Genomic DNA, 14,099 nt, shown 5'->3' on the forward strand with positions numbered 1-14,099 from the left:
TTATATTAGTCTGTTAGGTTATTCTGCTACATTATTCTGTTACATTATATTAATTATATTCTATTTTATGTGTCTGGTGAGAACATTCTTTCTTATCTATTTTAATTAAAATTTGGACTTTTTTGCACTGGAAACTCATGGATCATTTTTCCCCTCTTGAATGGACCAGCAGTTCCAACTACCTTTTGCTATTGTTGCTATTAGGTACCCTCAAGACAACTAAGGGTCTTTGCAACACGATGAATAAAAATCAAAACATTTCCCTATCCTGCTCCATCCTCACAATCTCAGCTCTGCTCAAGCCCAATTTGGTAATCATTTTGTCAGTCCACGAATGGATGGTCTTCCTCTTTATAGCTTACCCTCTATTCTTCCAAACATATCTTTTCCTAGGCATTGGAACTTCCAACAAAATATTAAGTATATGTGAGATAACATTACACCATTCTTACCTCATAGAAGTACCTTGGTTGCATTTGGGGGGGTGGGGGCACCAAAGGATATTTGACCCTTCACCAGCAACACAATTTAAGAGCATCAGTTTTTGAAATTTACTGTTCAGCTCTCTTATTTCATCATTTCCTCTTTTTACTTTGACATCTAATTTGATCTTGTCTTCTTCTTTTTCTTTTAAATGTCTTTTCCCCTTTTTTATGTACAATGTCCTTGATGTCATCTCCCAAATACTCTGGAGTTTGGGTTGATGTTGTTGTTTTGGTATTCTTTGCCTTCACGCAGGATCCACCTGGCCTCAGCAATGATATCCCTGGTGCTAAATAACCTCTTTTAAATCCAACTTGAATGTCTGGCATTTCTAGCCATTTTGAAATTTCATTTCACAGATTTTGAGCGTGTTTTTAGAAGAGGTCTGTCCTTGGAAAAGGACATCATACTTGGAAAGTAGGTATACAGCAAAGGAGGGGAATATCTTTAATGAGATGGATTGACACAGTGACTGTACAAATGGGCTCCAGTGTACCAGAGATGGTTAGGCTGGCATAGGACAGGGCAGGGTTCAGATCCATTGCTCATGCGGTGGCTATGAACCATAGCTCTCTAAGGCATTTAACAACTATCATCTGCAGCTGGAGATAGTTTTATGTCTCCTTGTCTGTGTGACTTTCTGTACTATAGTCCCATTAAGCATTATATAATGCCCTTCTTTGTCTCTTAAGCTGATCTTTCTTTTCAGTATCATTATAACAGAGATTAATATTGTTACTCCTGCTGTTTTTAAAGTTTTTATTTGCTTGATATACTTTTCCACTCTTTGATTTTTAGTCTATCTTTATCCTCATGTCTCAAGTGTGTCTCTTGTAGATAGCATATTGATGACTCTTGATTTTTTTAATTCATTCTTGCATTCCTTTTACTCTCCTGATACAGTTCCTCTATTCATCACCAGTGTTATTTTTGATAGGCATATACTTATTATTTTTATGGGTTTTGGGGGGGCATTGCTGGTTAAATTGCATCATTTACTTTTTGGGGCTGTCTCCATGGAAATCTCCCTTTAGTAATTCTTGTGGGTTTTTGGTTTTTTTTAGTAATTCTTATACTGTTGGTCTTGTTTTCTTTCACAAATTCCCTTAATTTTGCTTTTCTGTGAATGTTATTTTACTTTCTTATTTGACAAACAGTCTTGCTGGTTACGGGATTCTTGGTTGGTAATTGGTTTATTGGGGTTGGGACATTTTGGGGGTTTTTTAGAGTTTTGTATACATTATTCCATTGCCTTCTTGCCTGCTTGATTTCTGCTGGGAAACCAAAGTTTAGTCTTACTGATTCTCTTTTGTAGGTAACTGTTTATTTCAAATCATATTCTTCACATGAATCTGGTTTTGGAGAATCTCATTATATGTCTTGGGCTCTATATATTCCTACCTGGGCTCTATCCTGCTTGGCCTCTTGAATGTATATTTTCCCATTCTTCATAATACCCGGGAAATTTACTTTCAATAAATCTTCAACATTGTGTTGATGTTTTTTGCGGGGGTTATTATTATCTTCCTGTTCCAGAATTCCAATCACAAGTAGGTTATTTCTCTTGATGGTGTCCCACATAATTCCTATACTTTTTTGTTTTCTTTCCTTTCTTATTTCTGAGTTTCACCCCAGCATTCCAGTGTTGAGAATTTTTTGCTGCCTCACAGAGTCTGTTTTTCATTTCTTAGATTTTGCTCTTTGTTCTTCCAGCAGCGTGTTACTAGTTCTGAAATTTTGGTCTTGCCCTTCTGGATTTCAAGTTCATGTTGTTCTAAGGCTCCTAATTGTCCATTAGCTTTATCTATTTAATCTTGTAGTGATTTAATTTCTCTAAAGTTTTCTCTATGTTTTTCTTGATTTTATCTGTGGTTTCCCCCAGTTTTTCAGACTTTTACTCATTCTTCCTGTGAAGGCACTTCACTAGAATTCTGAATTCCTCTTCAGGAAGTCCCAATGGCCTTTCTGTCTCTGAAAGTTCTACTGATTCTGTAATTTTATCATTTTTTTGACATTTTGTTCTGTTTTTTGGTGGGGTGTGAGGTTATCTATTGCCTCTGGGACCTGGGGATGGTGCTTTATTTTATGTCTTTCCTCTCCTTTCTTGTGCTGGGTATGTGATACCAGATGAGGTGCCTATATCATCATCAGTCTCTTCTTTGTATAATGCAGTTGGTCGTTGGGGCAGGGGTGAACTGTGATGATTTTCATCTAAGTCATGAACACTGAAAGTCAGCATGTGCCGAGGACCACAGCAGGGAAGTGAGGTAAAGAGGTAGATGTGCTGCCTGACAGGTCACAGAGGTGTGGAGCCAAGTGAATCGGTGGTTGCTGGAGACTGACTTACGGTGTCTATATGGAGCTGGCTGGCTGGAGGGTAGCCCTGAGCTAAACAGGGCCAGCAGTGGTTGTGACAGAGGGCCTTGCAAACTGATGCTTTTCCCAGGCACCATACAGCAAAGTCAGTCAATAGCTTCTGGGCACTCTGACCCACAGCTGGACAGTGGATGAGTGTGCTGTGAGGCTCCGAAAAACCAACTCATAGCTCACCTTTCAACAGGTTTTTGAGAACCTGTAAATCATACAGGAAGAAGTTGCTCATTTTCCACTCAAGAAGTAGCTAGTGGATTCTGTCAGAGGGGTATCACATTTGGTTTACCAGCACAAGTTCCTATACACTATGTTACCAGAGTTTAAGATGGTAAAATTGAGGACTCACCATTAACATTCTTCTAAAAACCCACCAGAAGGTCAGCCATGGGTGGGTTCCGAATCTACAGTACACAACAACAAAAAAGAAATGTCACCTATGAGTGGAGTTCTACTGTGCTGCTAACCAAAAGGCGAAAAATCATAAGATATATTGTTGTTGTTATGTACTTTCTAGTCACCTGTGACCCTATGTACAACAGCTCTGAAGCCTGTCCTGTCCTGAGCCAGTCTCACTGACTGACTCCAACACACCCATCCCCATTGCCTCAGTTACTGTATCAGTCCATCTCATCCAGGGTCTTCCTCTCCTGCTCTGTCCCTCCACCCTTTTGAGCATAATGTCCTTCTCCAAGGACCAGTCCCTCCTCACCACACATCCAAAGTGAGATGGAGCTTCAGAAGTCTTAACCTCCAAGGAGAATCTTGGTTTCACCCTCTCCAAGGCATGTTTTCTTGGCAATCCATGGTATGTTCAAGACTCTTCTCCACCACTACAACTCAAAGGTATTGATTCTCATTCAGTCATCCTTAAACATTGTCCAGCTCTCTGATGTGTGTGTGTGTGTGTGTGTGTGTGTGTATAAATATACTTTGAAATAGAGAGAGAATAGATAAAATGTAAGTATGTATATCAGATGTAAACTATGGAAAGATTACAGTATTTCCTTAAAAAGAACTGTGCGTTCCACATAGATGCCTTTGTGCCTTTGTCTTACATGACAAAACAGAAGTGATGCTGTGGAGAGACTGGAGGAATATAAATGGTATACCCACTATGGAAAGCAGATTGACACAATTATTACAATTGTAAATGGTAACACTCTTTATCCAGAAATACATTACTACTATGTTTGTGTATACAGACATACACACAGAGACACATATATTCAAAGGTATTAAGAGCTTAAAAATAAACAGATATATGCACGTCCATGTTTACTACAATGCTATTTACAATAGCAAAGAGACAAAAACAAACTTTGTGTCTATTAACAGATAATTTGATAAAGAAACTATAGTAAAGTCACATAATTAAATACTGTGCAACAATGAAAAAACAATAAAGAATGTTTAAAATGCTGTATAACAAGGATGCATCTGGAGGACATTATACTGAATGAATTAAATAAGTCATAACGAGACAAATAATTGTATAAAATCATCATTATAAAAATCTAAAGAAACCTCTACATGCAAATAGAATCATTCCTGGAAGTTTACCATAGATAAGAAGGAGGAAAAGGGAGTAAAAAATTTCTAAATAACAAATACTTGTTAAGCTGGGTGAAGGGTAAGATGGTTTATAACAAGTGAATGATCAGACATTGTGAGTATTGCAATTCATTTTATAAGACAAAATAATACATGAATGAATGGCAAACCAATATGCTTAATAAACTCAATCATTTATAAAATTGTGTAGGCACATGCAAGCAAAATATCAAAATAGAACACATCACCAGACCCTCCATAGCAGTTAGGTAGCTGTACACAGTGCATTCCACACCATTGCCTGACTCCCAAAAGAGTCCCACATACCTATTACTCTAATCTATCAAATCAGAACAGACTCAGTTGATCCTTTAGCGGGTTTTCTGAGATTGCAAATCACAAGGAGGAGATTCCCCATTTTTCTACCACAGAACAGCTGGTGGATTGTACCTACCAGAGAGGCATGACTTCAGGCTAGCAGTGCATCTCTTTAAAGATTACTCTGCCAGATGGAATACTAACCATAATGCATATCATGATGTTGTTGTTGTTGTTAAGTGCCATTGAGTCACAGGTGACTCACAGCGACCCTATGAACAAAAGTCCTCAGCATTTGGGTGACTTTCATCCTTTCTGCAGGTTCATAGGGTTTCTGGAGGCAAGCTATTACAGAAGCAGATGCCACTCCTGCTTCTAAGCTTGATATCTACAATATTTTTATATGACTAAACCATTATGTTTTCCAGTTCCATACAATGAGTACTTCTAATTTTTTATTTTATTTCATTAATTTTAATGAACATTTACAGCTATTTTTCATTTCCACTCATTCATTGTTGCACTTTTCTCCCTGCCTACCCCTCTCCCCCAGTTTGCTCCTCTCTTTGAAAAGTAAAAGGAAAATTCTTTCATTGATATACAATCCCCCCCTGCACTGTACCGCCCCCTGCCCTGAGTACACTCCACAATGCAACCTTAATTCTGGACTCTTGTGAGAACCATAGTACCCTATCATATATCACTTTTAAATTGTTCTCTCCCTCATCTGTTTCAATGCAGTATACATAATTTATCCAGTTTTTCTCAGTCTTACCCAAACCCTGATGTCAGTCCCATTCTACAACAGTGGCACCATGCAATACTTGTCCTTTTGTGACTGAGATATTTCACTCAGCATAATGTCCTCCAGGGTCACCCATTTTGAATAACAGTGCATTAGTTCCTTGGAGTACTTCTAGTATTTTTGATGACACAATTATTACAAGTAGATTTTTCTAGTAAAGAGACTCTGCAGGGCCCTCTTGATGTCCCTGTTCCTCAGGCTGTAGATGAAGGGGTTCAGCATGGGGGTGACCACAGTGTACATCACTGAGGCCACTGCTCCTGTCCTGAGAGAAGGAGAGAGAACTGAACTGAGATATACTCCAACCCCTGTTCCATAGAACAAGCAAACAACTGACAGGTGGGAGCCACAGGTAGAAAAAGCTTTGTATTTTCCACCTGAAGAGGAAACTTTCAAAACAGAGGAAACAATTCGTACATAAGAGAGAACGATCAAAGAGACTGGAACACCACCAAAGATAAAACCTATAATATATACCAATATGACACTGGTGGAGGTGACAGAACAGGCAAGGTTAAGGAGTAGTGGAGGGTCACAGAAAAAACTAGGGATTTCCACCTCCATGCAGAAGGTAAGCTGGGACACCATCAGGCACTGTAGCTGGGATTCCAAAAGGCTGCTGAAGAAAGCTATCAAAACCAGTAGACCACAGAAGAATGGATTCATAATCGTTGGGTAGTGCAGCGGGTGACAAATAGCCACGTATCTGTCATAGGCCATCATAGTGAGGAGAAGACTGTCCATACATCCAAATAAGTTAAACAGAGACAACTGAGTCAGGCAGTTGACGTAGGAGATGGCCTTGCTGTGTGTGTGAATGTCATTTAGCATCTTGGGAGTGATGGTAGACGTGAAAGCAACATCAGCTATGGACAGGTTGCACAGGAAAAAATACATGGGGGTATGCAGGTTGCTGTCACAGCTGATGGCTAGGATAATGAACAGGTTTCCAAGTACTGTGACCAGGTACATGAACAAGAACATTCCAAAGAGAGGGTACTCCATTTCTGGCTCATCTGAGAGGCCGAGAAGGAGGAATACAGAGACATTCGATATGTTCCGTGGTTCCATGTAGCAGAGACACCTTTATGAGAAGAAAAGAAGGGCCCAGAGAATGCAATAAATGATGATCATTTTCTATGCACGTCTACTTTTTGCACTAAAGAATGTTCTAACAGCAAAGGCATTCACTGCTTTTATTAGGTGCCAGTGAGACTGCTCTAATTCACAGCAAAAGCAAATGCTGCCCATTCCTGAGTTGTCCTCACAATCTCTGCTGCCCTAAGTATTATTGTTACAGCCTCTGTTAGAGAGATCTCTAAATAGATCTTCCCCTGTGTCGCTGACCCTCTGCTTTCCCAACCATAATGTCTTTTTTCCAGGGGCTCACCAATCTTGATAACATACCCACAGCTTCACCGTCCTCATATCTACAGCTTTGCAGGCACACTGTTCCAAGACAGATCTGTTTTCCTTTTCGCAGGCTATGATATGCTCAATATACTCTGTCAACAACACAGTTCTAAGGCATCAATTCTTCTTCCCTCTTCCTTGATTGTCTAACCAACGTTCACATGCATACTTGATAATTAAAAAATACCATAACTTGCACTCGCTTCGGCAGCACATATACTAAAATTGGAACGATACAGAGAAGATCAGCAAAAATACCATAACTTGAGGTCATGTACATTTTAGTCTTTAAAGTGAGTTCTTTGCTTCTTAGCACTTTTCAGAGGTCCATGGCAATAGATTTGCCCTTTGCAATGCATTGTTTTGTTTGCTGACTGCTGCTTCCAAAGGTGTTAGCTGTAGATTTTTTAAAATGAAACTCTTTTTTATTATTATTATTAATTGTGTGTGTGTGTGTGTGTGTGTGTGTGTGTGTGTGTGTGTGTACCATCAAATCAGATCTGACTGGTACAGGAGGAGATTGTCCCTCCTTACCCTGCAGAGCATCTGGTGGATTTGAACCATGCGCCTCTGGGATTGTAGTTGCAGCTCCTTGCCACTAGGCCACCAGAGCTCCCCTAAAATGAAACTCTTGACAACTTCAATCATTTGCATTATCATGAGCATGCCTCATTTATATAGCCTTACTTACAAACAGATTGCATTTTTTAAAAAACTTCAAACTAAAATTCACACAATGGGCCAATAAATATCTTGATTAAGAGGAAATTTTGAAGTTGCCAAGGACTTCATCTTACTTAGATCCACAATCAACACCCATGGAAGTGGTATTCAAGAATTCAAATTATTTCACTGGGAAAACCTATTACCAAAGATATCTTTAAAATCCCAAAGAGTAAGGATTTCATTTTAAACAATAAAATGCACATGACTAAAGTGATGCTTAGAGAGGGAAATCATGCTTTGAAAGGTGGACAGTAAGTGAAAGAGAGGAAGACTCACAACGAGATGGATTGACACTGTGACTGCAACAAGGGGTCAAGGGTGTCTGTGATGAAGAGGATGGCACATGATAGGACAGGGTTCAGATCTGTTGTTCATAGGGTCACTTCGGGTTGTACTTGACTTGATGCCACCTAACAACAATGTTTCTTTTTTTTTCATTTTATTTTCTTAATTTTAATGAACATTTACAGAGATTTTGGATTTCCATTCATTCATTGTTGCACTTTTTTCTCTACCCTTCCTCTCCCCTAGTTCACGCCTCTCTTTGAAAAGCAGAAGATAAACTTCTTCATTGGTATTCAATGCCCCCGACCCCGACCCTGCTCCCGCCAATCCCAAATGCACTCCACTATGCAACCTTGAAGTGAGAAAGTAAGGAAGAAGGAAGGAGAAAGTACGTCTTTGAATTGTGATACTTGTTAATATCATCATATTTACCACGGACTGTTGGGGGAAATGCAGGATCAGTTAGGAAGAAGATTCTCATGGATTTATACAATGGCAACGACAATGGGTTTAATACACAAGAGCTTGTGACGATGGGGCAGCGTTGGCTATCGTTTCATTCTATGATGCATAGAGTGGCTATGATTCAGAATGACTTGATAGCACTGGCCAACAGCAATATGTGAATGCTGACCAGTGATTAACGAAGAGAAGAAATGTGAGCAATGTACATAGATTCACTGAAAGCGCTGGAAGCACTGAACACCAATGGTCAAAGACTAGACTAGTCATGGAGTGATATCAAGGATATCGTCCACGAAGAGAGCAAAAGGTCATTACAAAGACAGAGGAAAAAGGAAAAAAACCTAAATGGGTGTTGCAAGAGACACTAAAAATTGCTGTACAGCATCAAGAATCCAAACAAATGGAAAACATGAAGTTGAAGTAAAAGAACTGAACAGAGTATTTCAACAGGCAGCTAGAGGAGACAAAGTATTATAATGGAATGTGCAGAGAACTTCCATTGGAGAGTAAAAGGGGAAGAATTCCCTCTGCCTCTCTTGAGGTAAGAGAACTGAAAAACCCATTTAAGCCTCAAGTCACATTATTGAAAAATGCTATAAGCAATATATTGAATGACCCAGGAAGCATCCAAAGATGATGGAGGGAATATACAGAATCACTGTACCAAAAAGAACTTACTGACACTGGAAAAAAATTCAGGAAGTACCAAATTCCTCCTTGGAAGCTAGGATTTTGAAGCTCCGTCTCACATGCTTTGGACATGTGGCCAGGAAAGACCAGTCCTTACAAAAAGGACATCATGCTCAGAAGGGTGGAGGGACAGCACAGGAGAGGAAGACCTTGGATGAGAGGGATTGATACAGTAACTGGGGCAATGGGGATAGGTGTGTCAGAATCAGTGAGACTGGCTCAGGACAGGACAGGCTTCAAAGCTGCTGTACATAGGGTCACACTCGATGGCACATAACAACCATATGAGCAGGTAATGAAAGAGGAGGTAGAAGCTGCATTGAAGGCACTCGCAAAAAATAAGGCCCCAAGAATCGATGAGATACCAATTGACTTGATTCAATTAACAGATTCAGTCCTGGATGAGCTCGCTAGTCTATGCCAGGAAATTTGAAAGATCGCTGCCTGGCCAACAGATTGGAAGAAGTCCATGTTTGTTCCCATTCTCAAGAAAAGTGATCCAATAGAATGTGGAAATAATCAAACAATATCATTACTATCACATGCGAGCAAAATACTACTGAAGATCATTCAAAAACTGCTAGGACAGTACATAGAAAGGTAACTGCCAGAAGTCCAAGCAGGATTTAAAGGAAGCTATGGCACCAGAGATGTCATTGCTGATATCAGATGGATCCTGACTGAAAGTAGAGAACACCAGAAGAATGTCTATGTGAGCTTATTGGACTGTGCAAATGCATTTGATTGTGAGGAGCTTAACAAGTTATGGCTAACATTGAGAAGAATGGGATTCTCAGAACATTTAATCATGCTCATACAAAATCTATATCTAGACCAAGAGGCTGTTGTGCATACAAAGCAAGGAAGCATAACATGGTTTAAAATCAGAAAGGGAATGCATCAGGTTTGTGTTTTCTCTCTGTACCTGTAAGCTGAACAAATTATTCAGGAAGCTAGACTCTATGAGGAAGAATGCGGCATTCTTCAGAAGACCTGATCATCAGTAACCTGAGTGATGCAGATGACACAACCTTGCTTGCTGAAGGTAAGGAGGACTTGAAGTACTTGTTGCTGAAGATCAAAGGATATAGCCTTCAACATGGATTGTATCTTAATGTCAAGAAAACAAAAATGTTTGCCACTGAACCAATAGTAAAAATCGTGATAGATAGAGAAAAGATTGAAAGTGTCAATAATTTTATCTTACTTGGATTCATAATTAACACGCTTGGTACCAGAAGTCAGAAAACTGGGAGGCATATAGCACTAGAATAGTCTGCAGTCAGGGATGTTGCAGACCAAGGATAAAGTATTTTTATAAGTATTAATAATGAGATAGAACACCAGGAAAGTAGGAAAAGAACAAAGATAAACCCAAGAGGCAAACTGTTCTCAAACAACTGAAGGGATCTGATGTAAGGATTCCAGGTTCCCCGTCTTTACTGAAAATTGCCAGGGAGTAAATCACAAAGAGAATTCAATGCAGGTGAAGCCAAGCTTTTTCTATTGAAAGCTTTCTGCTTGACTCAGGAGGGAAGTGTTAGCAAATACAATGCAAGAATCCTGTAAACGCTTAAGGATTGCCTTAGTGCTCCAGGATTAATTCCAGCTGGTACCAGCCTCCCTCATAACCTGAAGTAGCATTCTGTTTATTACAAATGTTTAGTATGAAATTTGGCTTCCCAGAAGGGACCTTCCCAAATTATTGGGGAGCAACGGTGTCTGTTTGAGGACTAATGTGTGTCTGAGTCAGATCTTTCTGATCACTTGCTATGTATCTGAGGGCTAGACAATGAATAAGGATGACAGAAGTAGAATTGATGTCTTTTAGCTGTGGTGTTAAAGAACACTGAACATCCCATGGACTGCCAAAAGGACAAAAACAAGGATGTCTTGGAGAAAATGCAGCCAGAGTGCTCCTTGAAAGCAAAGATAATAAAGCTCCATCTCACATACTTTGAGCATGTTGCTAGCAGAGGCTATTCCTTGGAGAGGGACATCATGCTCGGAAAGGCAGAGCATTGATCACAGAGAGGAAGACTCTCAACCAGGTGGATTGATACAGTGACTGCTGCAGTGGCCTCTAGTGTGTCAGAAAGTGTGTGGATGGGTTCAGATCTGTTGTTCACACGGCTGCTATCGGTCATACTCAACTTGGCAGCACCTAACAACAACTCAACCTGTATGCTGAGCCAATTCTTGGAGGAGCTGGACTCTGTGAAGAAAAAAGTGGCATCATGAGGAAAACTCCTCAATAACCTATGCTATCAGATGACACAATCTTGCTTACTGAAAGGGAGGAGGGCTTGAAGCACCTGTTGCAGAAAATCAGAGACTGCAGCCTTCAATATGAATTGCATCTCAACATCAAGAAAACAAAGATTCTCACCACTGGACCAAGAGGCAGCATCATCATAGATGAAAAAATGACTGAAACTGTCAATGACTTCATCTTACTTGGATCCACAATCAATACATTTGGTAGCAGCAAATCTGGAGATGTATTGCAGAGTCAAAGTCTGAAGTCAGGGACTTCTGCAAATCATTGAGGAACTATGTTGTTAGGATGACTGAAGAATTGGCTAGTGGGAATATTCTCTGAGTGAAGACAGTGATTGGAATATTAAATTAACATGTGTTCAATTTAGCACCATAGTCTCTCCAAATCAAAAAATTAGATTCATGCTCTTGGTGTCAGAGAATATAAACACAATTATTTCTAATGATAATAGTCATCATTCCCTTTTGACATTCTCATTTTTGTAGGGAATAATGAAAAGAACAGACAGATCTCAAAGTTCCGTTGTGAGCTGTAATTATTACTTGTGGGAAACTCTGTGATCTACAGAATTCATGTCATAAAGCAGTCCTATACATCAAAGCTTCATTTAACTAAATCAAGGTGAACTCACCAAATTCCCCAGGAGTAATTGTTGCTTTTGCTTCTGTTCACTCATTTTGAACCAAAGGTAAGTGTGAAAAGAAAAACAGTCACTCAGCTATGGTGAAGGGTACAGCGTGTGAGATGGGAGTCAGTAAAACAAGATAGGAGGCTCATATCATTTGTCTCCCTGGAAATTTGAACATTAAATATACAGACACAATAAATAAAAATACTTCTATTTTCATCAGAGTTGGAATCATGACTGGAATAGCACATTTACTGATGAAGTGCATTGTCAATAAACATTCAGTTACTTGATTCTAAATTATGTGACAGATATATTGAAGCTTGCCTTATTTCAAGGACTCTCTCACTCACTCACTCACTCACTCATTGCTGTCTAGTGAAAACCAACTCATAGCCGACCCTCCAACAGGTTTTCAGTGAATGTGAAGCAGGAAGAGATTGCCCATCTTTCTCCTGTGGAGCATCTGGTGGATTCAAGCCATTGACCTATGAGTTGACTGTGCAATTCCTTTCTCACTAGGCCACCAGAGCTACAAAGGACTCATGAATAAATAAATTGAAATCCTAAAGTGTGTCCCAATACATACATTCTCTTCCATCCTTTCTCTTTCAGTCAAAATTTTATGAAAACTTCCCAATTATTAAATGTGTTATTTTACAGCTTATGAAATAGAAAAAATACACCCCATAGAGTATTTATGATGCAGACACACACGAGTCTCATTTTATCTTACTTATTGCATTCATGCAACAACAACAACAATTTAGCCCACTAATCTGACTTGTCATTTATCAGCTCTGATGGCTCCATATGGGGAGAAATAACTGAGTCTCAAACTTTCTGGTTCTAATGAACACTCTTCAGAGTATTAAAACACCAGCAGAAAAGGATCACTACGTGGAAGGCATAGTTCCCAGGCTTTGTCCTGTGAACTGAAATCTCCTGCATTGATGTCCTGCCAAGAATAACGTAGGCTCTGGAAATTAAGAAATACATGGCAATTTCCTTGTAAGCACTTCACAGGGGCCAGGAGGATGGGGAGCAAGTAGAAAACAGTGGTCATGTTGGCACATTAGAATATTGGCTGGCCGTCCTGTGTGAATTAAGTCTCATTGCCCAGATAAAGGCTAGTTTCATTCCTTTCTGCTTCAGAACTTGGATTTTTTTTTTAAATTTCATCTGTAAAATAACAATATCTGTATCTTGGGAGTGATTGCTTTTTGGTCATGAAATAAATACAGCTCAGAATCTAGCACTGGGAAATCCTCTACGCAGACAGGTGATATTGAAATTTCTGTTTTTATCAGCATCATTATCTTCCTCCTCAACTTCCTAATGATTTAGGAGTGTGAAGGCAATTAGGGCCCATAGTTAGTGCAAATAGTGAAGCATTTGGCTGGTAACCAAATGCTTGGAAGTTCCAACCCACCGAGAAGGAGGAAAGTGTTGTTATCTTGGTTTTGAAAGCTCACAAAGATGCAAATCCTAGGGAATGCATCTCTGCTTTGCAACATGAGAAGTTATGAGTCAAAAGCAATGTGATTGCAACGACTTGTAGGGGAAAAAACCAGCCCCAAAACCTCAGTTACTATTTTGTTAACTCTGACTCATGGAGACCCCGTGTGTTTAAGAGTAAAATTGTGTTACATGGTGTTCAATAGCTGACTTTGTGGATGTTTATCGCAAGTCTTTATGTCTGAGTAGACACCAGCTGCTACCTTTTTGTTAGCAGCCAAGGAAAGTAACTATTTGCATCACCCGGGAACCCCAGGATGGTCTAGAGAAATTTATTTCCTGCTCTATTTGTGTGGTATGACTGAGGAAGCTAGAAATGGTCGAGGAAGAGAGAAGAACTCTACATAAAAGTCTTTAGATTCCTGCCTCTACAAAGGACTTGAACTTCACAGACCTCTTAGCTGAAACTTTCCATTACAGAACCTCATTTCTTGCTTTTCTGACTCTTGGTGGTGAAAAACAAAGTTCCCGCATTCCCTTATACCTCTGTACTTACTAGTCACATGTGCTTTCCAAAGAGGCACGACCAAGGAATCTGATTATGTTGCGCCTTTCTTGCCTGG

General features: G+C 39.6%; 2 protein-coding genes across 2 annotated transcripts in view; both read right to left on the reverse strand.

Annotated features, from left to right (window-relative positions):
• The window catches only part of LOC102848622 (olfactory receptor 18-like), a 22,960-nt gene extending 19,875 nt beyond the window's left edge, over positions 1-3,085 (reverse strand). The window contains exons 1-3 of the mRNA XM_006898825.1: positions 3,034-3,085; positions 2,831-2,871; positions 1,885-2,010 (exon numbers count right to left, since the gene is read on the reverse strand). Of these exons, the coding sequence (XP_006898887.1) occupies positions 1,885-2,010; positions 2,831-2,871; positions 3,034-3,085 (219 nt within the window). The remainder of the gene's footprint in view (positions 1-1,884; positions 2,011-2,830; positions 2,872-3,033) is intronic.
• Positions 3,086-5,665: 2,580 nt separating this feature from the next.
• Positions 5,666-6,625, reverse strand: LOC102849032 (olfactory receptor 18-like). Its single transcript, XM_006898826.1, has one exon. It carries the CDS (start codon positions 6,599-6,601, stop codon positions 5,666-5,668), a length of 936 nt encoding a protein of 311 aa, XP_006898888.1. The 5' UTR covers positions 6,602-6,625.
• Positions 6,626-14,099: the final 7,474 nt, after the last annotated feature.

Source organism: Elephantulus edwardii, unplaced genomic scaffold, assembly GCF_000299155.1.
Source record: "Elephantulus edwardii isolate Elephantulus edwardi_28Jun2011 unplaced genomic scaffold, EleEdw1.0 scaffold00237, whole genome shotgun sequence".
In the NCBI taxonomy this organism is placed as follows: domain Eukaryota; kingdom Metazoa; phylum Chordata; class Mammalia; order Macroscelidea; family Macroscelididae; genus Elephantulus; species Elephantulus edwardii.